We start from the raw sequence: 23,967 nt of genomic DNA on the forward strand, positions 1-23,967 counted from the left end.
TGGACAGATGGATACAGGCGGGGATTCTGCATCTTGGCTATTTTTATTCAGTCTCAGGTTTAAGTCTTTTGATTAATTAAAAAATGACTATACACTAGACCATAGAGATTTTTTTTAATTCCTACAGGTCTGGGATTTTCTAGGGAGGAGGAGGATCCAAATTTCATTTTTTGACTCAGGGCAATCTGGTCACTTAGGTGCCAAACCCCAAACTCTTCGTTAACACAGAAAGTCAATGTACTCTAGGGAAAACAAAGTAAGCACCTGGGGAATTTATTTTTGTTTATCTGGAGCTCTATAGGTGCCGAAAAGCCCCAGATGTCACTCCCATACAAGGCCATTGAAACACATTTGGCTTAATAAATCTTAGCAAGGGATTTGAAGGGGTCTGCTGCCCAACCTAGCAGCAAAACTAGAAACCACCCCTATGCTCTTCCGAAACGCCTGACATTTTGCCGTGACCAGGGGTTTCCAACACAATTTGGTATCAAATAACACTGCCTAATAAGGAAAACTCTTAATTCTAAAGGTCTTTGTTCTTGGTTTCTTAGATCCCATCACCATAACATAAGATTCAGTGAGGTGGACTGATAAAATCTAAATCTTTCATAAAGGAGCCAAAAGTTTTCAAAAGAGTCCGTAGACCATTGGCCGTTCTCACTATCATCGCTGTGGCATTCGCGTATAACGGTACTGGCTGAGAGCGCGTGCCAATAAAAGGACAATCTGAGTTTGCGGTAATTAGTGCCTGTTGCAATCCATTTGAATACAGGGAAAATAGAAAAAGAGCAATGATACATCCTTGACGGACCCCACAACCCATTTAAAAACTATTTGTGCATAGGGAGTCGCTGGAGTACCTAACTTTAACGAATGTCTCTACACTAGGCTCATGGAGGAAATTAATACACTATATTAGGGTCCGTACCCAGATCTAAAAGGATCTTCCACAGCTTGTCGCGGTTAATGTGATCAAACTCCACTGTAAGATCCAGAAAGGCCAGGTGGATTGTAACTATATTTGTTTACCACCATGTAAAGCTTCTCAATCGGCCTAGAAGCACCCGTCCCAGTACTTTAGCAATTGCATCCAAAAGAGAAATTGGTTATAGCACTAAGGGTTATTTTTATCGTCTTTTAAAAAAACTGTAACTATGACTGACTATGACCAGGAGGGTAACGGGACCGCCTTTACTGCAGCTAGGTCATATCCTTTCGTACATGTCTTAACCTCATGTATACAAGCCACAGGTGGCTTAAAGGGCTCTTCGAAAATAACAAGCGCTGAAACCAGACACACAATTGTATATTTCTAAGGGGCGAAGGGGATTTTTTATCCTGGTGATGACAGGCAAACATCAGTACAGAGGAAAACGCCTAACATTTTAAACTCTTCCACACGTAAGACTTAAAGATATTATTTTCTCTCCATTGACTGTTATCTAATAACAATATAAATGGCTTCACCAGCAACAAAACATAGTAATAATCCACCTATATACATCAATAAATATATATGAGCCGAACCACATCTATTTCCAGCTCTTCTGGGCAGTTTTGTACCGCCATTTGCGGCAACCAGTCAGTGCAAAAATGCCTTTTGCACAGTCATTTAGTGCAAAGTTTTGGTGCAAAATTGCCTAGCACAATCAATGTGAAATATTGAAATGTTGCACCTGTACTTTCAGATATCTGTGCAGGAATCTGAAACATTGTTTGGTTTTGGCATTTTTTAATTGCTAGCGCTGGGTGTAGGTCAAAGAGTGGAAGATCCTAGGGTATTTTAAGGATATCCGCATATGATGCATTACATAGAATGGATCTAGCTGACACTAAATAGTCTGTGATTATCCTGGAAATCTGGCAAGGATCTGGCCTTCCTGGACTTACGTTAGGGATGTCTACTCTACAGTATTAGGATCGTATTTGGTCTGGTGGTGCCACTTAATCTTTCCCTGAACTAAAATTGTTTTGAGTGACTCTGTGAAGCTAGCAGCCACATTTTGGGAATAGTTTTGCAGAGATTTACGAAAGTCTGGGCTTTGATGACCACAACATCGGTTCCACATCAAATGAGAAATATTCCTGAAGTTAGATGGTAGCTCGAATTTGAAAAGTAAATTAAGGGCTAGGGATGCATGATTGAGTGTGACCTAAGCATGGTTCACGTATTCTTTATGGCGGGTTGGGACTGGTAGAAGATATTTTTTAAATAAAAGTTTTTTTTAATATAACACAGACTACAATCGAGCCATTTATGTGACTGCTGTGATTTCAGGCCAGTCAAACAACCTTTCAGGTGAGTAAATTGTTGCACGTGAACCTGATGACCTGACGTTTAATCCCTGCTTCTTTGCTTGATCAATAACACACCTCCTCTGATACAAGAAAGGTTTGTGAAGGTTTTCTACACCTTATGCAAGCAATGACAACTAATATTTGCTTGCTGTTGTGATGAATTTTAACTTCCTTTCTTCCTCCTCTTCTAGCTTTTTCCTGTGCATGGAGCTAATACTCTTTGGCGAGCAGGGGTCCCCACTGCCGCTAATGGACGTCGGATATACTGCTCTAAATCAGAAGGCGCTTCTAGGCCTATCGGACGGTTTCCAATTCCCTATAAAAAGGATCTGCCATATGACATTGTAGAGCTCATGGAAGAAGTGAGGACCAAGGTAAGAGATATTTGTTTATTCAAATCCTCAAAGATTTTAATAGATAAGATATTTATTTTGAGCAAACTCAAAAGTTGAAAATGAAGTACCTCTGATGATATCATCAGTCGCATCCCCCGGTGCACACCTTTGTCTCCTTGATGATAAGTCAGGGATTCCTTAAAAAAAAATTACGAATAAATATCTTTTAAGACTTTAAGTAATGTGTTTATTCAGAAATTCATATGTTTTCTTCAATTATGTGAAATTCGTTTAATTTCATATCGATTAGTTAGACATCACAGTTACTTTTCCAATGTATTTCGGGCATTGATTTGCCCTTCATCAGGGAACTTGTGCTAAAAAGATGAATTCAACAAAAATATTCATGAATTACACTTGCATCCTGTTAAAAAACTGTAACAAAGAATCATGTGACTATTGCATTATATGCATGCTTTGATTTGAAAACCTCGTGTTAAGTGTATTAAGTACCAATGGTGTGTCTCAAACGAGTGAAACAGACGGGTGAAACAAAAGTGAAGCAGTAGCCTGTGATTGAGTGGAAAAGAGGTGCACACGATTCCGTGTGTACTTACATGTATAAGATGGAATGTTAGGAAAAACGGTTGCCAATCGCGGTCATCTCACAAAACTAAAACATGAAAAAAATCTCGTAAAAACTCAAGAGCCAACAAGAGGGTTCATGTTGCTGCATACACAGTCAACAAACTTACTTCCGAGATGCGTGGCGTCTTCTTGTTAATATTGCCGGTTCCTGTTCGTGTTCAGGGTGCTCTGTGATACTTCCTCAAAAACAAAAAGAACGCATCGCGCAAATAAGGACTCTCACACAACTCTGAATATAGTATAAAAGGTCACCTTTATTACCAGGACAGCCAAAGACAGACCCGCAACATAACTTTTCCAACAAACTTTATCTTTATTTATTTCTCCAAACCTTTCATATAACCATTTCCTTTTTCCAATTCTTTCTTTTCCGATAACATAACTTGTTTTGATACCATCCTTGAGTTTTCCTTCTTCTTTTTCCATCTCTTCCCCCACCTACCCTCCCAAGCCCTCCCCCTTAGAGAAAGGATGAATCCGCTCTAGATTATCCAATCCCCATCACACACGCCGACGAGACAACAAAAGAGTCTGCCTGAGTTGTCCTGAGGTGACATCCTGACACTTTGACCTGACTCAAGAAGTAGGCATGCCTGCCCGACTTTATGATCAAACTGCGAAAACCTTTCTTTGCAGCCTTTTTTTTTTTTTTTTTTTTTTTGACAACGTAAAGACACCACAGACACAACAAAAACACCAACCCCTTGATTTGTTGAAATCAGGGCGGGTGGGTGGGTCAAAAAGCGACTCCACCGTTCACCTCACTCGCTCAGAGTGACGTCGCCCTCCCTCCCCACCCTTCACTTGACCCTAAACCCCTCCCACCACCCAATCAGGTCGCGTGAGGTCGTCCCTCGCGCGAAATCCCCCAGGGGGACATTGGCTTTGCCGAGTGCCCCTGGGGGCCCATCGCGCAAATAAGGACTCTCACACAACTCTGAATATAGTATAAAAGGTCACCTTTATTACCAGGACAGCCAAAGACAGACCCGCAACATAACTTTTCCAACAAACTTTATCTTTATTTATTTCTCCAAACCTTTCATATAACCATTTCCTTTTTCCAATTCTTTCTTTTCCGATAACATAACTTGTTTTGATACCATCCTTGAGTTTTCCTTCTTCTTTTTCCATCTCTTCCCCCACCTACCCTCCCAAGCCCTCCCCCTTAGAGAAAGGATGAATCCGCTCTAGATTATCCAATCCCCATCACACACGCCACCCAGGAAAACCTTTGAGTTTTCCTGCCCCACCCTCAGAAAACCCTCCCCTAATGCAGAAAAACAATCCGCTCAAGACAATACCTAATGACGGAGAAGGAAAACTTTATTTCCCCAACTTCTTCCCTTCCTTACTTTGGTTTGGAGCACCACAAATCAACACACCAGAGGTTGGCCAAAGTATCTCTGAGCTCCATCAAGTAGTATGACTGCCCCATTTGTGATAGATGAACCCCGTCTTCCTTTACCAAGTGCCTCATTTCACCATTAAAATGCTCATGGGCAATGACCGTAATTCCCATTGCCACGCAGTATGTCTTCAATGCTTTGTTAACTTTCTTGCGGGCCCTCTCAACCGCGGCATGAACCCTGGCACCCCTCCACTGGCTCCTGTACAGAAATTCTGTCCACACAAGCCTGGTCCCTTGCCATCTGTCCTTAATCACAGCCAAATCCAGCTTCATCTGTTTGATTAAAGCAAGACCTGAACACTCCACCAAGTCATTTTCCCCCAAATGTAGGATCAACAGATCCGGAATGCCCCACACTTCGGCCATTTTGTTCAGTACCGAAAACAACTCTCCCCATTTCATTCCCCCTAAGCCCTTCCAGATCACCTCATGGTCATTGCCATATAGTCCCAGCCCTCTCCCACACAGCTGCTGTTCGGCAAAGTTCGCAGCCCACTTTACTATAGAATGGCCGACAATCCATGTCCTCTTTTTTCGAGGAAAATCCGCCACTCGACCTGTGATGGAAAAAGTAACATTAACTACCTGACTTCTACAATGAGTAACTTTTTTTTTTTTTTTTTTACAACCGAACATATTTAAAACAACAATTCGATTTCCATCTACCAATTCGCTGCAAATCTTCTGCCCCCCCAACCCAACCTTGCCGCTTCTGTAGCCGCACCTATTCGGAACGAATGCGTCCCAAAACAGTGCGAATTTTCACCCACGAAAGTCAATGCCTTCCGTAAAACCGCTAGAAATTGAAAACAAGTTAACTGTGTTTTGTTTTTATGGCAAAATATCCCACCCTCTCGAAACACCCCTGAAGCCATAAATGCCTCCCACTCCCCAACAGGGCAGCAACCCTTCACCCCACTCCTGCCCAGGCGCACCAACATCCCTTTTCCTGCCTGGTCTGTCTTTGACCTTCTCAATGTGATTTGCAACACACCACCGCCCACAAGAGCAATATCAGATGACCGGATCCCTTCTTGATTACGTAACCCCAATAATTCTGATATCCGAAATGCACCGAAAAACAACCATATCATGCATAACTTAAACCGAAACCATTCCCACTCATCATAACAACAGGAGGGCAACACCCCCAACAATTTTTGTAACAAGTTGAACGTAATGGGGTCCCTCAACTTCTTTGCCTGCCCAAAGGACCTCCCAAAACCCTTCAGCATTTTCTGTAAACGAAAACCTTTCTGCACCTCACACCCCAATTCTAGCTGACTATAAAATGAAATGCCCGCCAACTTGCCCGAAATGGTGGAAGGCGACAAACCTTTGTCTATTAAACTCAGAACAAAACACCACATAAACTTTTCATCCCGCACCGCCGAGCCATCCCTGCCGTGCTGTGCGGCGTAAATCAAAAAACCAGACCATGCTAGCTGATAGCTGCGACGCGTGGATTCTGATAAGGACTGCTCCGCAAACTCTGCCATCCTCAATTCCCCAGGTCCCACATGTTCGGCGGAATCGGTGTTCTGCATTGGTCCGCTCCAGGCGCCAACTCCCGAAACCTCTGCCACTGGCAACGAGACAAAGCATCGGCAATTGAATTGTTGACACCAGGGATGTGTTGGGCTTTAAACACAATATTCAGCTGCAGAACACGCAACATGAAGGCCCGTAACAATTGCAACACCTTTAAATCCTTTGCCCGTTGCCCGTTCACCAGAAAAACCACCGCCATGTTGTCGATGTGAAACAACACGCAGCGGTCTCTGAACTCTTCGCCCCAAATCTGCTGCGCCACCAACAAGGGAAAGAATTCTAAAAAAGCAATGCTGCGGCCCTGCCGCAACCACTGTGCCGGCCACTGCTCTGCACACCACCTTCCGTCCCAGAACACGCCGAAACCTAAGGCCCCAGCCGCGTCCGAGAATATCTGCACTGGCCAGACCGTGTCCTCAGACACAAAATTGATGGACACGCCATTGAAATCGTCCAAAAATCGTAGCCAAATGCTCAAATCCTCCTTGATTTTTGCTGTCAAACGTATGTGGTGATGCGGCAAGTACGCCCCAGCCATCGCAAAGCCCAGCCGCCTGCAAAATGTCCTGCCCGCCCTGACAACTCGACAAGCAAAATTCAAATAGCCCAGAAGCCTCTGGACTTGCCTCAGCTGCACTTTTTTAGCTCCCAGGATTTCATGCAAAAAAGACCTGATCTCTTGTACTTTTGTTCTGGGCAAACGGGCCACCATCTCCATTGTGTCTATTTCTATGCCCAAGAAGGTCAACCTAGGCGTTGGGCCTTCCGTTTTGTCCTCCGCCAAAGGCACACCAAACTCTTTAGCCAAGTCCTGGAAACAAGCCAAGACTTTAGTACATTGCTCCGTCTCCGCTTTGCCCACAAACAAAAAATCATCCAGGTAATGGCATACAGCTGCGTGATCTGAGCGCTGGACTACACACCATTCCAAAAATGTACTAAATGTTTCAAACAAGGAGCAAGAGATAGCACAGCCCATGGGTAACACCCGATCCACGTAATATTCTCCTGCAAAGTACATACCCAGCAAACTAAAATCAGCTGGATGAATAGGCAAAAGGCGAAAAGCGGCCTGTATGTCACATTTTGCGAGGTCAGCTCCTACCCCTGCCTTGCGCACCAATTCCAAAGCGTCATCCACTGACGCATATGCCACTGCTGAATCGGAAGTGGAAATGAAGTCGTTAACTGAAAGCCCCTCCGGCCAAGACAGATGATGTATCAGGCGGAACTCACCCTTTGCCTTCTTCGGGATAACACCAAGTGGTGACACAATTAGGTTTGGCAAGGGACAAAATTTGAAAGGGCCAACTACTCTGCCTAATTCCACTTCTTTCAGTAACTTCACCTCCACCACCGACGGCATCTCCTTAGCTGACTTCAAGTTATCAGCCCAACGTGAAACTCTGGGGCCTTGATAACCAATCCTAAAGCCTAGTCTAAACCCCCAAAACAACTTGGCCGCTCCTTCCAAATCCGGGTACGTTTCCAATGCGCTCAACATGGCCTGTAACCTAATTGGAGTAGGCGCCTTTTGGCATAAGAGGCGGCACAGATCCTCTCCCCCCCCCTCTGGCCCCTACCGTGATCTCCCGGGTGTTGGTTGGGGAAGCATTGGAAGACAGCATGTCTGCCCCCGCACTGGGAGCATTCATGTTTAAATTTACAATACTGGCGCACGCAGGAACCTCTGTTGAAGCTCCAACATGCTCCAGTTGTGGGCAACTGTCCACGTCCGACGCCACTTGCCCCTTGTGTGGCGGGACGCTGAGAAAAGGGCCGGTAAGGAATCGGCAAACCACTGGCTGTGTGGATCGTGTTGGCAGAAGAATGACCTGTCATCCACTGCAACCACAACTCCTGATCAACCTCCCCCCATGGCTTATCGTGGAATAAACTCATTCGCGCCCGAAACTCCTCATCATAGTTCAGCCAAGCGTAACCCCCTGCCTGCAAATGTGCTTTTCGTATAACATCTAAATATTTGAAAAGCGAAACCGCCCTCTCAGGGTACCGTTCACTATATACGCTGGCATAAATCAAAAAGGCCGCTGTCCAGTTTTCTATTGTTTTAGGAACTTTGGGACGGCGGGACAATTCAGCCTCCTCCTCCTTAAAACCTTCCTTTGCTTGCAATTCCCTATGAAGGAGCCGAAACACATCTATATATTCATGATCCCAAATACGCTGCCTAGTTCTGGTCGACAAATGTATGCCCAATGGCATTGATACTCCCATGTAAGGTAATCTCGTACCACTCACTTTCGGCAATTCACTCTGTTCCGAACTAGTAACCGATGAACCCGGGCTTTCATGTCCTGGCCTCCCCCCATCCCCTGACACTGCCTTTACATGTTTACATTGCTGTGAACCCGCGCCGTCCCCAACCTCCACCCTCACTGGACCACCCTCTGCAGGCGCCCCACCTGAGACACCCGCCAACGGCCGTGTCCAAGCAGCCCACCAGTCCGTCTTACCTGCTGGTAACTGCGCAGCCCGTTGCCGAAAGTCCTCCAGACCGTCACGCCGATGACGTCCGCCTTGCATCCCGTGTGCCGGTGAGAGATCCGCTCCAGAACTCTGTAACACACTGGCAGAAGTTAATCTCATCTCCCCCCTCCCAACCCCAGCTCTACCACCATGAGACAGACCACCTCTTGTCCCATAAACATTCTCTTTATCATAATCACCAAACTCATTTTCGAGGTGTTGTTCACCTTCCGACCTTCCCAAACTCCTACCTGGCCTATTGCCAGACGCTAAGTTAGTAACAGCACCTTGAAACTCAGACTCGGGCCTCCGTGCAAAGCGCCCAGTCGCCGAAGTTAAATCCGCACCAGATCCGCCTCCAAAACTCGCCCCCCCCTGAAACACCGCGCTCTGCGGCGCCGCCTGTGGATAGCAGAACTGCTCATCTGGTACCATACCAGCAGCTCCAGAAAGGTACTCGCCGCTCGAGCGAGGACCCACACCATACTTACCTGCCACCTGAGAAGCTGAAGTACCCGCCCTGCCTGACCCAGGCAGCTCTGTATGTTCCACCCACACCCATTGGCCTTGTGAAATCGCAGACCCCATGCTATGGATCACCTCAGGACACCCAGGCGGGGGCCTGGCATTTGGAAACATTGAAGTGTCTTCTTGCACCTGCCTGCCCTCCCCTTTGTCACCCCTGCCCCCCCACCTCCCACCCTTGAACTGCCTTGCTGGTTGTTTCCATCGCACACCACCCAACCCCTGTTCCTCCTGCAAAAACTGAAAATCATGCGTTAAATCAACATTAAAATCCTCCTCCACCAATTGTCTCGGGGGGCCCCTAGGCCGGGGAACAAGAATGTTCTGGCAGTCCTCGAACTCAACCAGCTGGTGTTGCTCATCGACGTCAGATGCGCCTCCCTCGACCTCCTCGCCTTCCTCAACTCCAGAAAGCTCATACTCCTCAGCCTCGCTATCGCTGGAATAGTCCACTAACATTGGACTCCGCCTGGCAGCCTCTAAATCTGGCGCAATTTCAATTTTCTTTCCACTCGCCTGCTGCCCTGCTGCCCTCACAGGTAGACCTGAGGTGGCCCTCATGCTAGGACGTGGCGCAGCCTCGCAAGGCTCCTGGGACGTCGACGCTCTCTGCGCTTCAAACTCCCTGTGAGCCTCTCCTTCAAACAGCTGGACCTGAGACACGCGCGTGTCAAAACTACCACCAGCGCTGCCTCCTCGCCTGCCAGCTCTACGTCGAAGGGGTGCCACACTGACACTGCGGCCCCACCTGAACTCACTTGGGGCTGACGACGAACGCGGGGGCGGCTGCTTCTTACCCCGGCCTCCTCGGCTCGTCGAGCGCGCTCTCCTGGCCCTCGCCGCTGGCGTCCTCACGACGCTGTCCTCTTCCTGACGGTCGCTGCGCACTGACTGACAAGCCGCCACCGCTCGAGACACACCTTCCGCTGCCAAGCGACGTGGACGCTTCACCACAGCTGTGTCATCGAAAGCGCCGGGCCTCAGCAAGTCGCTCCTCCCTACCGCCACCAAAGCTCGCACTGCCTCAATGGCAATCGCCTCCGCCGACATGCTTCAGCAACTGACTGAAATTCTGTCAAAAAATTCACTCGCAACAGCGACTGACAGCTCTGACAAGAAGTAAACAGGGCGCCTCAAAAAGCGACTCCACCGTTCACCTCACTCGCTCAGAGTGACGTCGCCCTCCCTCCCCACCCTTCACTTGACCCTAAACCCCTCCCACCACCCAATCAGGTCGCGTGAGGTCGTCCCTCGCGCGAAATCCCCCAGGGGGACATTGGCTTTGCCGAGTGCCCCTGGGGGCCCAATACTATTGGCTGTCAAGTTCCGATCACGTGATCTCGAACATGATAGAAAGACGATGTTTCTCAGGTGCCCGAGCGGAGAATGAAGGGCGAATATGAAACACGAACTGTGTGCAATATGTAATGTGTGTTAAAGAATGTGTTGAAATTAAAAGAAGAAATGTAAATGTGTCAAAATTACGAGTGCCATGTACCTGAATAGTACTGAATTGTCGGATGTGCCAAAACATCGGAACTGAATCAAAGAAAAAAAGCGCCATGATCAAATACATTCTATTGATATCACAATTCACGATTCATAAGTAGCAAGAAAATTCAATACGATCATTTAAACCAAATGGTTTACTCTTACAATTATTCTCCCTCTGGAGCAACAGTTTGTGCTTGTCAATGCCTTCTTTTTTTTCTATTGTCTCCAAAATTAAAAATTGCAGCTGTGATACATTGTGATGTTCTTCAGCAAAATGGAGTGCCACTGAGGATTTCACATTCTGTGTTCTTATGTTTGATTTGTGTTCATTGATTCTTATTTTTATCTTTCTCTCGATCTTGCCAATATACACTTTGCCGCACGGGCATTTCAACATATAAAATACATTAGATGTGTCGCAGGTGGCGTTGACTCTTAGTTTGATCTGATGACCCTTCATAGGGTGATGTTGTAGTGTAGTTCCTAGTTTCCCACTAGGCCCTGCGCATTGGAATCATCAATCAATCAATCAAGAAATTTATAGAGCGCACTACTTACCCGGAGGGTCTCAAGGCCCGGGGGGGGGGGGGCATGGGGAGGAGAGTGCTGCTACTGCTCGAAGAGCCAGGTCTTCAGCTTCTTCCTGAAGGAGAGGTGGTCCTGGGTCAGGCGCAGGTCGGGAGGGAGGGAGTTCCAGGTCTTGGCGGCCAGGTAGGAGAAGGACCTTCCTCCTATTGTCGTTCTTCGGATGCGGGGGACGGCGGCGAGGGCGTGACTGGCTGATCGGAGATGGCGTTTGGGAGCGTAGCAGTTGACGCGGTTGTTGAGGTAGCTTGGGCCTTGATCGTGTAGGGCTTTGTGTGCGTGGGTAAGGAGACGCAAGGTGATTCTTTTGTTGACGGGGAGCCAATGCAGGTCTCTCAGATGTCCGGAGATGTGGCTGTGTCGTGGGATGTCGAGGATGAGTCTGGCTGAGGCGTTCTGGATCCGCTGGAGTCTCTTCTGGAGCTTGGCGGTGGTTCCGGCGTAGAGGGCGTTGCCGTAGTCCAGTCGGCTGGTGACGAGGGCCTGGGTGACCGTCTTCCTGGTCTCGGTGGGGATCCACCGGAAGATCTTCCGTAGCATGCGCAGGATGTTGAAGCATGACGAGGAGACGGCGTTGACTTGTCTGGTCATGGTGAGGGAGGAGTCCAAGACGAAGCCCAGGTTGCGTGCATGGTCTGTCGGTTTGGGTGCGTTGCCCAGGGCAGGGGGCCACCAGGAGTCGTCCCAGGCGGAGGGTGAGGATCCCAGGATGAGGACTTCCGTCTTGTCTGAGTTCAGTTTCAGGCGGCTGGTCGTCATCCACTCGGCTACGTCTTTCATCCCTTCATGGAGGTTGGCTCTGGCGGCGGCGGGGTCGTTGGTCAGGGAGAGGATCAGCTGGGTGTCGTCAGCGTAGGAGATGATGTTGAGGTTGTGTTGGCGTGCGATGGCCGCGAGGGGGCTCATGTAGACGTTGAAGAGGGTGGGGCTCAGTGATGATCCTTGAGTGACGCCGCAGATGACTTTGGTGGCCTCTGACTTGTACGGTGGTAGGCGGACTCACTGTGTTCTTCCGTCGAGGAAGGAGACGATCCATTCCAGAGCCTTCTCCTGGATTCCGACGTTGCTGAGGCGCTGCACTAGGGTGCGGTGGCAGACAGTGTCGAATGCCGCGGAGAGGTCTAGGAGGATGAGGGCCGCTGTTTCTCCGTTGTCCATCAGGGCTCGAATGTCGTCGGTGGCAGCGATGAGGGCGGTCTCGGTGCTGTGGTTGGCTCGGAATCCAGACTGTGAGGGGTCGAGGGATCCATTCGTCTCGAGGAAGGCGGCCAGCTGTTTGTTGACGGTCTTCTCGATGACTTTGGCTGGGAACGGGAGGAGCGAGATGGGGCGGTAATTCTTGAGTTCGGTGGGGTCCGCTGTAGGTTTCTTAAGCAGGGCGCTGAGTTCTGCGTGCTTCCAGCTCTCAGGGAAGGTGGCGGTGTCGAAGGAGGTGTTGATGATGTCCCGTAGGTGGGGTGCGATGACAGCGTCGGCCTTGTTGAAGACGTGGTGAGGGCAGGGGTCGGTTGGGGATCCGGAGTGGATGGAGTTCATCATGCGGATGGTGTCTGCGGTGCTGATCGGAGTCCAGGCGTGGATGGTGGTGGTGGGGGGCGGTGGTTCGGTCGTGGCGAGCGTCGGATGAGCGCTGAAGCTAGTAGTATCGACGTAGAAGTGCGGATCTTCCAGGCCTCTACTGACTATGCTAAACTTAATTGGGTTTGTTACCAACTAGCTCAGAGGTCACTGGAAACTTTTTTGACTGAATAGGAAGTGATAAGCTTCCCTGGCACAGACAAGAAGGGGTTCAGTTTTCCAACAACCGTGTAACATGACAACTTTGCTCCTCAGATCAAGAGTCAATCTCTAGGGTCGTGTGAAACAATAGACAGTTATTTTACTCAGTCAGTTTAGTGCAGATTACTTTCACAATATGTAGAGAATAGAGAGACGGGCGTTTGTCAATAAAAGGTTAACATTTATTGAACAGCCTTTCTTCTCATACAAGAGAAATGTATTGCCACAATTGCAAGACTTGTTATGATAAAAAGTATGTACAGTAAGATAAGTATTGCAAAATAATACTGTAAAAGCATTGATATGGTTTCTTAGCCATACAATGGTTTAAAAGTAATAAAACATATATACAGTCATATATACATTAGGCTAAAATACTCAACTGGTGCTTCTAACTACGCCTACCCCAGTGTACCTGACCTAAGCCTAATACGTGGGAGGGGAGTAAGTAAGTAGCTTTAAGTTAAGTTGGTTTTGCCAAGGTTTGCTTCAAGAATTCTCACTAAGGGTTTAGTCAACACCATACCTCTGAATAGAATGATGGAGGTCTGGTATCTCCTTCAGGGTAGAACTCGGTATCCCAGTCACCCGCAAGGGTAGACCAGAAACGCTGGAGCTGGATTTCTCTGCAGGAGAAAGGCAGCGTCTCTCTTCAGCGTGTCGAGGAGGAGGAGGGGGGACAGCGTCCGCGGGTAGCTGGCATCTGCTGGGCTCTTCGCAGAGGGACGGCTGTTCAGCTCCTAAGCTCACCACACTATCGTTCGCGCTTTAGCAGCGATAATGGTATCAGCAGCTTCGTCAAGCAACGGGCAACAGGCTGCAGCAACAGGGGGGCTCATTGCTTAAGGCAACGTTGGTAATATTTATACCTGAAAGGTGCCTGGTTTGACGTAAGTTTGCTGGACATAAGACGTCAATTAAAGATGTCACTAGGAAGTGATAGCTATCAGTTGCTCATTAGAGTTCCATTACTAATCAAAACACAGCAAGCGGGGATTTCCAGGTTTGCTGAGTTTTTATCTTGTTGAAGAACTCGGAGTGTTAATCTAGGAATCTCAGATAGTGACTTCTGCTCTGTCATTGCACTAATTGGTTGCAAAGGAAGTGGCAGAGAACTATTCTGGAATGTGGCTCTGTTCGTGTGAGGCCAGAGATGACTTTCTGAATATTGTACTTGAACGGTTATGCCAATATAGGGAATAAATGGATTTATAGCCGAATAGGGGCATAAGGTCACAGTATCGATCAGGATCCTAGATAAGCACGCAACACCCACTCCACGGGTTCATGTCCATCAAATTACTAAAACTAGAGCAATAAGATGCATGTGTAACATTGCCCACCCCAAAATGCATTTGAAATAGGCGTATAATGTAATACGTGAAAATTATAGGTACTGTACGTTTTTGAAGCATAGAAATCATTCAGAAATTATAGCATATGAAATCAATGAACGATTATGCAAAAAGAATTACACATGAAATATCTCTGAAACAGAAGGGCGAGATAAATCATCACATATAAATGTGCTAGAGGCTGGTGTAAGTTATTATGTCTCTAGATGTGTTTAGAAATAGAAGTTTGAAGCTTCTGTTCTCTAAGAATAGTTTTTACCTTAAGCAAAGAATTGTTCGTGCCAAAAAAAGGTCAGTATTAAAAAATGTTCAATTCAAAAGAATTAATGCTTGAACGGGGAAATAGAGTTCCAACGCTTTTAGCAGTTTTTGTTGTTCAAAACTGAAGGCCGAATTCAGAGTTCATGGGAACGCTGTGTGTCGGAATGCTTTCCCAAAGTTATTGTTTCTGTTCGGGTGAGAACATCCTATCAGACAGGCTCTCAAAGAATTGGTCTACAAAATCAGGTGACAGTTCAACCAAATTCGATAGTGCTGTAACTTGGCAGGTGTGAGAATGATTGCTGTCATCATAGTCAGGATCAGCAATGCTCACAGAAGGTCGTACCTGGGTGATGTTGCTTTTGTCACTCGCTCCACTGTTACCACCTAGTCGTAGCTCAGGAGTCTCAACGAATGCCATCATCAGGATTGGTAGCCGCTGGGGACAACACAATGCGTGAGCCGTTATCGGACTGAGCAAAGTATCGACGTCCATTGGTACTGCTGATGGAAGTGAAAGACAGATGTCCAACACGCACTCATCTCCGCATAGCATACATCGAAGTACCGGTAAGATACAGTTCTGCCATATAGGTCTGAATGAAAGGAACCAGGTCATGTTTAGATCTCTCAGCCTGGCCAATCCAAGGACGTTAGTTATCCTGTCCCGGTAGCGCATTGCTAGGATTGTCTCTTCCATTCCCATGGGAGCTATGTCTGAGCTTTGGCTTGCCATAACAAAGCAGGACGGTCAAAAATAAAATGCCTGCTACAAGTCCCAAAAATAGGGGTATGCCGCCAAAAACAGGGTGAACAAAATTAGGAACGATTCCCAAAATTGCTTGAAAAGGTGTTAGCAGTCCCGTAAAAATCGTCTTAAATATGCCTGGGATGCCTGTGGCACTAGACATGTTAAGGAGTTGGCTAAGCATTTCTACGAAATGCACGGGGCAATTTGTTGATAAAAGTTCATGAACTTCCGTAGCTGTCCTTGCAACTAGAAGATCATACGTCTCTTTTGATGACGTTATGGGCACTGTTGTCTGTAAAAGCACAGACTTCATTTTGCTTAAAGTATCAATTCGTATAGAATAGAGATTCAGACGAGGCCAGATGGGAGTCACTGTGTCTGCAGGCCCACTTGGAAACAATGCCTGCATACAGCATTTGACCATGGATGTTACTCTTACTAGATAACTTCTCCCTGGAACAAGGCCACAACATCTGTGATCCGTTCTAAGAATGTAACTCCCGTTCGCAAGTTGCATAAAGAAGGGCTCTATCTGAGTTGCAGGTGTGACTAGCTGGTGGCATGAAAGGTTGTTAGAATTACCTTCACAGGCTCCGTGTAAATTAATACCCTGGCACAAAAGTATACCGCTTAGTGAATGTTTACAGTTTTCACCACTAAGAAATACATTTTTGTCGCTGTCACTATAGCAAGAATGTGTGTATGGTAATTTCCATTCTGATTTTACATATCCTTTACCCAATCGTTCATACTGGCCAGTAGGTATGTACTCAAGGCACTTTTTAAATCGGAAAGTTGTTATCAGAATGGTGATAATTCCGTGTATTATCCATTCAATGACAGGACTTTCTGACATTGTCAATGGTAATCTCTCAAGTTTTTCGATGCTCAGGATTGTATAGTCTGCTCCTTTCTGTGCCAAACTGATTTGTTTATCAGTAAGGTTAAAAATGGAAAACAATTGTACAATAGAACGTAATTGAGATTGGCCATGTTGTAACATTAGCAAGTCTCTGTCTATTATGTCAAAGGCAGAAGATACAATATTGTCCAACAAATATATTCTGGAGGACAGAGTCATTAACCCATTGTCCACTACAGAAAGTGATTTTTCCAAATTAATACGATCAATTTCCCGTATTTTTTCAGCTGTTTCAATTTGTGTGACTTTCCAAGCCTCGTTGTACGCAGCATAGATACTGGTCGCTATGAAACGCTTTTGACGCTGTTTGCGCGGTCCAAGAATGAAATCGCGCAAATCAGCACCATCTTTTAGTAAAGACAAGTGTTGCCTAATTTCAGCCAGTGTGGATGATGTTAGCCATTCAAGGCAGAGCTTCCCTACACTGTATGTTGTTATTATACCTGGATGTTGTCTCTGGGAGTATCTAGGGTCTAGTCTGGTCATTTTTAACCCCTGTGTTTTGTTCAGGAATCTATCTTGACAGTTGTTTGTGTCAGTAGGCCAGATTAACCACTTTTTCCAATCAGGATGTGTTCTGTTAAAATGTAAAATTTGTGAAACGTCTAACTCAATATCTGTAGTTGCATTTTCAGGTATTGGTTTTGGAATAGACGGTGTTTTAAGGTCTTTGATCTTAGCTAGGCCAAGACAGGATGTTTGGTGTATTGTGTCATTTAAAAACATCATTTGTTCTGGTATCATGCAGGTTCTGAATAGTGCTTCAAGGCCTTGTACCTGCCGATCTTTTGTACCCCAAATGGTTTTCGTTTCAATGTTATTTTTCCAATAATCAAAACCAAATGTCATCATTTTGTCATAAAATGCTTCTGAATATATCAATTTAGAATTTGTCAGCATTGTTTTCATTCCTGTTTTATCTAACAGTTTGTAATAAAACGTTTCTGCATCACTGGTGTTAAACCCTGAGAAGTATTTGAATTTCTCAAAGAATGTTTTAGAGCTGCTTTTAGGTGGTGTAGCACAATGTTCCCATTGATTATACATAAAAACATTTCTAGGCTGTGCAGATTTATGCAAATAATGATCACCATAATGTGTGTAGTAGAATAATTGCTCATAACTAGATGAACCTTGTAAATAATTATGTTCTGTAAATCTAGCTGACATTACTAAATCAGACATCATGTCATTAATACTGTTAAAGTTCCAATCATCAGAGAATGTACTAGGTTTTACAAAGTCACTTAAGGAAACCTTCAGTTGATGAGGATACTTCAGGATTTCGACCGGACCATAGATCTCATAGTCAGTTTTCTCCCATACTACCCCACCAGGTATTGGAATGGCTGTGACATTTACTGTTGACAGTTCTCTTTTCTTCACGTGGGATGATCTGTGTGGTTTGAGGACTAGGTTGATGTTCTGTCTTGCTGTGTCCATTCAATTGTAATAAACTTTCCTAAAATTAAAACTAAAATTAGGCATAGTAGGAGTATAAATACCCCTGAAATAATCCAATGCTCAATCAACGGTGAATCCAGATATAATTCTTTGATTTGTTGAAGGAGTCCTGTTGTATTTTCTTTAGAATACTTCTTTGTTTCTGGCATCACTTCGGGGTCGTTTTGATCTTCAGAGAAGTTGTCGAAGTTGATGAAATAACCAGAGGCAATTCTGTCAATTGATTGTTCTTTCAATCTGTCTCTCTGTAGCACTTTCTGATGCCACATTAGTGTAGACTGGAGTTTCTTGACGAACTGTTTCAATCTGTGTCTCAAGAGGGACGAGTTCCATGGCATTATTGCATAGTCCTTCTCTGTGCACTGCAGGCTGATCGAATGTGATTAGTCTTTCAGTTTGAACCTCTTGGATTGTTGCAAGTTTGGGTATTCTGTTGTTTCTTGGGAGTCCACTGGGCCTACTGTTGATTATAGGCCACATGCTTGTGGTTTTACCAGGTCGATAGACACGACTCTGTTCTCCTTTTTACCAGCAAGGGGCGGTAGTACTACTGATCTTGTTCCGGTGACTGCCAAGACAGGTACTGCTTTTCTGTAAGAAGGCCCAAATTCCTTCTTCACCGCGATCTTTTCTCTGACTAGATCCCCAATCTTTGGAATCCAGACAGGCCTTGCTGGGGCTGTTGCTTGTGGTGCCTCGTCAGTGGTATATGGCTGTTGCTTTAACTTTATGTTGCTTAAGGATTTTCTTGTTTCATTCAGTTCCTGTAAAACAGCCAAACGATCTTTGATGTCAAAGTCTGTTGTTTTTTCTTGTACCACTGACATCTGACTATCGAGGTCCTGAATGTTCATTCTAATTCCGAACAATAGTTCGTATGGGCTGAAACCTTTTAGAGAATTTCTTGGCAAGTTATTAAGACTAGTCTGGACACTTATTAAATGTTTGACCCACCCAGCGCCTGAACCTAATACCTTCGCTGTTATAGATCGCTTTATGTCTCGGTTTTTTCTTTCAACCACACTATTCCCTTCAGGGTGCGACGGACAAGAATACCGCAACCCAATTCCCATGCTGGCCATGGCCTCCCTATAAGCTCGAGAGCTAAAAGCAGGACCCTGGTCAGAATGGAACGTGGTAATTGCGTATGTGCCGATAAAGACTCGCAGATCTTTCTTATAACAGTTCTAGCGTCAGCCTAGCGCTGGAGGCCACATTTTTTAAGTGTGTTTAGCCTTAAGGATGTACAATGGGACGCGCTTCTCTTCTTTGATTGCGCAGATAGACCGCCTTATGCTGTCCATCAGGGTACCTGAAACTACACTGGCCTGTTCATTACTGCGATCTCTGTTGCAGTTTTCACAATTTTGAGCAAAACATTGAATGTCTATGCTCATTCCTGGCCACCAGTACTCTGATTGTAATTCTTTCAGAGAATCCTTAATTGTTTGATGTCTCAGATCCAACCCCATGTGTGCTTCCAGTAAGAGGAAGCCCCTCCTGCTTCTGTTTGGAATTACTCTGTCCCCCACTCCAGGGATTCGAGCAAAAGGAACGGAGTTTGCATCAATTACGTATGCATAATTGAGTGGATAGTTCACGGGTAGTGCTGCACAGTCGCCTTTTACGGTCGTTTTTACTGCCAGCATGGTTTCCCCGTCTATGTATTTTTCTGTACGCTTTTTTGTGGCTACGGAAGCCGGTTTAGTTGCTTCCGCTGTGGCTGTATTAGCCAATGAATTCCCTGCAACGTGAACGCCATCACGTTGAAGACTCTGTGCGTGTATCACGTGAGTCTTTTGTAGTTCTTTGTGTAAAAGAGCTACCTGGTTCCAGAGCAATTTATGCTTTATTGTGGCACCTGTGTCATCTTTGTAATCGTTTTCAATCCACCTCTGCAGCTTATTGTTGTAAGAGTTGACGCAAAAATGAGAATCACACACGATAAGTGTCGGGAATTCACGTTCTGCATTTTCGAGCGCCATCTTTAAACATCTGATTTCAGCTCTCTGAGCCGAACAGTTTCTCAATGATTCAGTTTTTGTTACTTTCGGTCTGAATTCACCGCACAGCCAACGACCTTTAACAATCGCACATGCTGTATCGTAGGATTTGCTCTCTACGTTGAAATGCTGTACAAATCTATCTGTATATACTATACAGGCGTATTGTGGGAGAGGCAGAAGTTCGATTGGCAGAGGATATTCTTCTTCATATTCTAAATCATTCAGTTCTTCGAATTGCGGAGCGAAATAGTATCTCACATCTTCCGCTCCTAGAGAATCTACACACTGTATCCATTTTGGATCCAGTGACACTGTAGGCAGGTTTACTGGGCTGAATAGCGCCTCGAAGGCGGATTCCGCTGTGAGGATATTAATCCGTTTGCCGTGTGCTAGTTCTCGTTCATTTGCTAATGCAATTTGCCCTGCTTTCACAGTTCTTTCTGTGTGACTGAATGTTTTTTCTGCTTGTGTGTACAAGTGAGATTTAATTGAAATTGGTACCTTTTCTCCCTCATTAGAGGTCAGGTACGTGAATCCGCATCTTCCTGGGATGACTCCGATTACAAGATCGCGTGTGTTGTCACGTGTATCTAATTTTGTTTTAGCTAACATGTCTGTTTGCAGTGATCTCAAAATTTCTGTGTGTTTTTGAGTCCAATTGATTTGTTTAAAATCAGGTTTAATTAGTTCGTAGAGAGGTTTAACCCTCTCTGCGTAATTTAGAATGTAAGTTCTTCCGAAATTCAGAAAACCTAGTATGGATTGTAAATTCTTCAGCGTTTTTGGTGCTTGGAGTACAGCGCACTTCTCTAAGAAGTTGTCCGCTAGGCTTTTTCCTTCACTTGATAGTTCGTACCCTAAGAATAGTACTGTCAGATGGGCAATTCGAGACTTTTTAAAGTTGAATTTGTAACCCTCTGCTGCGAACCCAAGTATAATGGTGTTCACTCTTTTCAAGTGAGTATCCAAGTAGTCGTCTGTGAGATAGATATCATCTACGTAAGATAATGCCTCATCATCATATATTTGTAGTAACTCTGTTACTCTAGCTGAGAATAGTCCTGGGCTGTTCTTGAACGCCTGTGGGAGTCGACAGAATTTTTTCTGCGACCCAAATGCTGAGAAAGCGGTCAAATATCTGCTTTCCGGTGCAATGTTTTGACAAAAGAAACCATTAGATATGTCTAATGTCGTTTTATATTTTTTCCTAACTATGTTATTCATTAGGGCTGCACTATGCGAGTTTTGTACTGAAAAAGTTTTACAACATGTATTAAGGTGTCTGTAGTCCAAAACTAGACGATATGAATTGTCTGGCTTGGAGACAGGAAACAAAGGATTGTTCATTTGAGAGGTGCATGTTTCAATCACCCCCTGGTATTCAAGTTGATCTAAGATCTCCCTGACCTGTTTTTTAGCTTCTTGCTTAATGGGATACTGCCGTTGGGCAGTTGGTTCACTTTTTAACTGGGTTTTGTGAGGAGGTGAATCCTCATCCCATCCTACATGATTTTTATATAATGCCGGTGCCTGGGCTACTGCCCATTTCCTTGCATATGTATATTTTTTGTGAATCGGAATGTGATTCGAGAAGGCAGGCATAATCACTTCTTCGCCACGAGGGCACTCCCTGACAAACTCTGGGGGGCAATCTTTTTCAGCTAACAGAATATCATAGCCTTTTGAGAGCTTATCCCAAAATAGACCCTTTATTTTCCTAGTCTTATCACCCTCTATACGCAATGTTATTTCGTATATTTTATGGGGCTCGCTAAGTCTGGTGTCGGCAGTTTCAACCTGAATGTATTCATTCGTGTCCACTGTCTCCAGATGACTCATCAAGATCTTGCGGGCTATACTGATTTCTGCTGCACTGTCCAACATTGTCAATGCCCACTAACCGTTTTTCAACTGTGTCCTCAGTATTCTCGGCATGGTTGATTACTCTAATACTGGCTACCTTCTTTTTTGAAAATTGAGATTTTTTTACTCTGAGCAGGTTCCTTGTCTTTGGACTTGGTGTGCTCTCCTGGGTCTGACCGTCCTCTTCTTTCCGATTTCTGCGAAAAAGATCGAGAGGGACGTGTATCAATACTTTGATATCTATCAGGTTTTTTCAGATTATCCCTATTTCTAAGGTTATATCTTTTCTCAGAGGGCTCCCTCGGGGAGACTGGTGTTCTCGAGTCGGATTTCTTTCCCTCCGTCGAGGAGACCTTCCTCTGGACTGGAAAACTTTTTCCTTGGGAGTGGATTGTTTATTTCCATCCCAGCTCTTTTTGGGAGTGTTTAAATTATTTTTAATAAATAATTTTTCAGGATTTTCGAGCAGTTGGGGCTTTACCAGTTTTCCACCCAAGCTGTCTCTACCTAATTCTTCATAGCATTTCTCTTTGATTTTGGCAAGCTCAACTGGCTGATCTTTTATATCGGTTTCCTTCAACTTCTGGCGAATCGCCACAGATGCTGCTTCTCCTTTTATATTGGCTAATAATATAGCCGAGACCTGCTTAAAGTCTTTCAGTAATTTCATACCAAGAGTTAAAGCGGGCTCTGGACCGTATTCATTTTGAATCTGTTTTAGCACTTCTGGTATTACCGCCATAGACGGAACACCGTTTGTTTTTGTGTAAATGGAAGCAAAGACTGTACCCCAAGTGTCGCAGTCCTCCACGTGTGGTGCGATTCCCATAGGAAGGCAGATTGTCAAGATTCTGTGTTTCTCTATAGGGGTAGTATCAGGAAATACTGCCTCTATTTGAGTGATTTTCTGTGCTAACCAGAAAGGAATTTGTTCCCGTTTTACGGGTGTTTTACCAAGACATGATTGTATGTTCTGTGGTGTAATTTTATTAGTGTTCCCCTGATGAGGAGTCAGCTGTGGTACATTACCAGCTGGTTGGACTGTTGCAGTCCGCATTACATATTGGACTAATTGCCTATGTATTTTTATAAGTGTTTTTAGCTGTACTAACAGCTCTTCCTTTGACATTTTTGCAATGTCCGGATGTGGTGTGCACCTGGCTAGAACCGGCCACGTTGCTCCTGGTCTACCTAGTGGACCGAGCCTGGTAATATTATCATTATGTTTTAGGGCGCCATTAAACCAGAGCAGGTGCTCTTGGAATTTTAGTGGGATTTCAGTCTCCTCGAAAGGAGCGTACTCTTCCGGAGGTTCCTCTATTTTGTAATAGTGAAACTCTTTTGTTCTAGCGTTTGCCGCTGGAAAGTTTATCCATGAATAGAATACCTCTGTCTGCCGATATTCGTGTGTCTCTATCACGAAAATTACTGTACCACCTTGAGGTGTCAGTCCGTTCTCTATAAGTTTTAAAGTTATAGATTTTCTTAAGTGGACCGGGATGTCGATAGCATCCGGGTCTGTCTGTAGGAGAATCGAGTCCTCCTCTATTAGTAGGGTTGCCAGTCTAACTGCTTCCCTTTCCTCTTCACTGTCTGACATTATATAAATGCAGGTTTTGCAGAGTTGGTCTCCAAGGAGACAAAGATTAGGTGCACAATATTTTGGAACACTGTATCCTTCAACGTTGAATAAACCAGAGCTTCACATAGGAATCTCTTCCTACTAAGGTCGGGCGGATTTTAACCTTTCACCCACTCCAGACGTCTATTGGAGTATTTACGGGAGAAAGGGGTCTGTGTGAAATTTGCACGACTGAGTTACTCTAACGTCTTGCGTTAGTTTATCGCCTTACCAAACGTTGGGCGCCATGTAGTGTAGTTCCTAGTTTCCCACTAGGCCCTGCGCATTGGAATAACATAAACAGTAGTATCGACGTAGAAGTGCGGATCTTCCAGGCCTCTACTGACTATGCTAAACTTAATTGGGTTTGTTACCAACTAGCTCAGAGGTCACTGGAAACTTTCTTGACTGAATAGGAAGTGATCAGCTTCCCTGGCACAGACAAGAAGGGATTCAGTTTTCCAACAACCGTGCAACATGACAACTTTGCTCCTCAGATCAAGAGTCAATCTCTAGGGTCGTGTGAAACAATAGACAGTTATTTTACTCAGTCAGGTTAGTGCAGATTACTTTCACAATATGTAGAGAATAGAGAGACGGGCGTTTGT

At 45.3% G+C, this 23,967-nt stretch overlaps 1 protein-coding gene across 1 annotated transcript in view; it reads left to right on the plus strand.

Moving 5' to 3' along the window:
- The window catches only part of LOC147727954 (uncharacterized), a 271,926-nt gene that overhangs the window by 99,482 nt on the left and 148,477 nt on the right, over window positions 1-23,967 (plus strand). The window contains exon 2 of the mRNA XM_086961862.1: window positions 2,490-2,672. Within this exon, the coding sequence (XP_086817988.1) occupies window positions 2,490-2,672 (183 nt within the window). The remainder of the gene's footprint in view (window positions 1-2,489; window positions 2,673-23,967) is intronic.

Source organism: Lissotriton vulgaris, chromosome 3_1 (genome assembly GCF_964263255.1).
Source record: "Lissotriton vulgaris chromosome 3_1, aLisVul1.2, whole genome shotgun sequence".
NCBI classification, from domain to species: Eukaryota; Metazoa; Chordata; class Amphibia; order Caudata; family Salamandridae; genus Lissotriton; species Lissotriton vulgaris.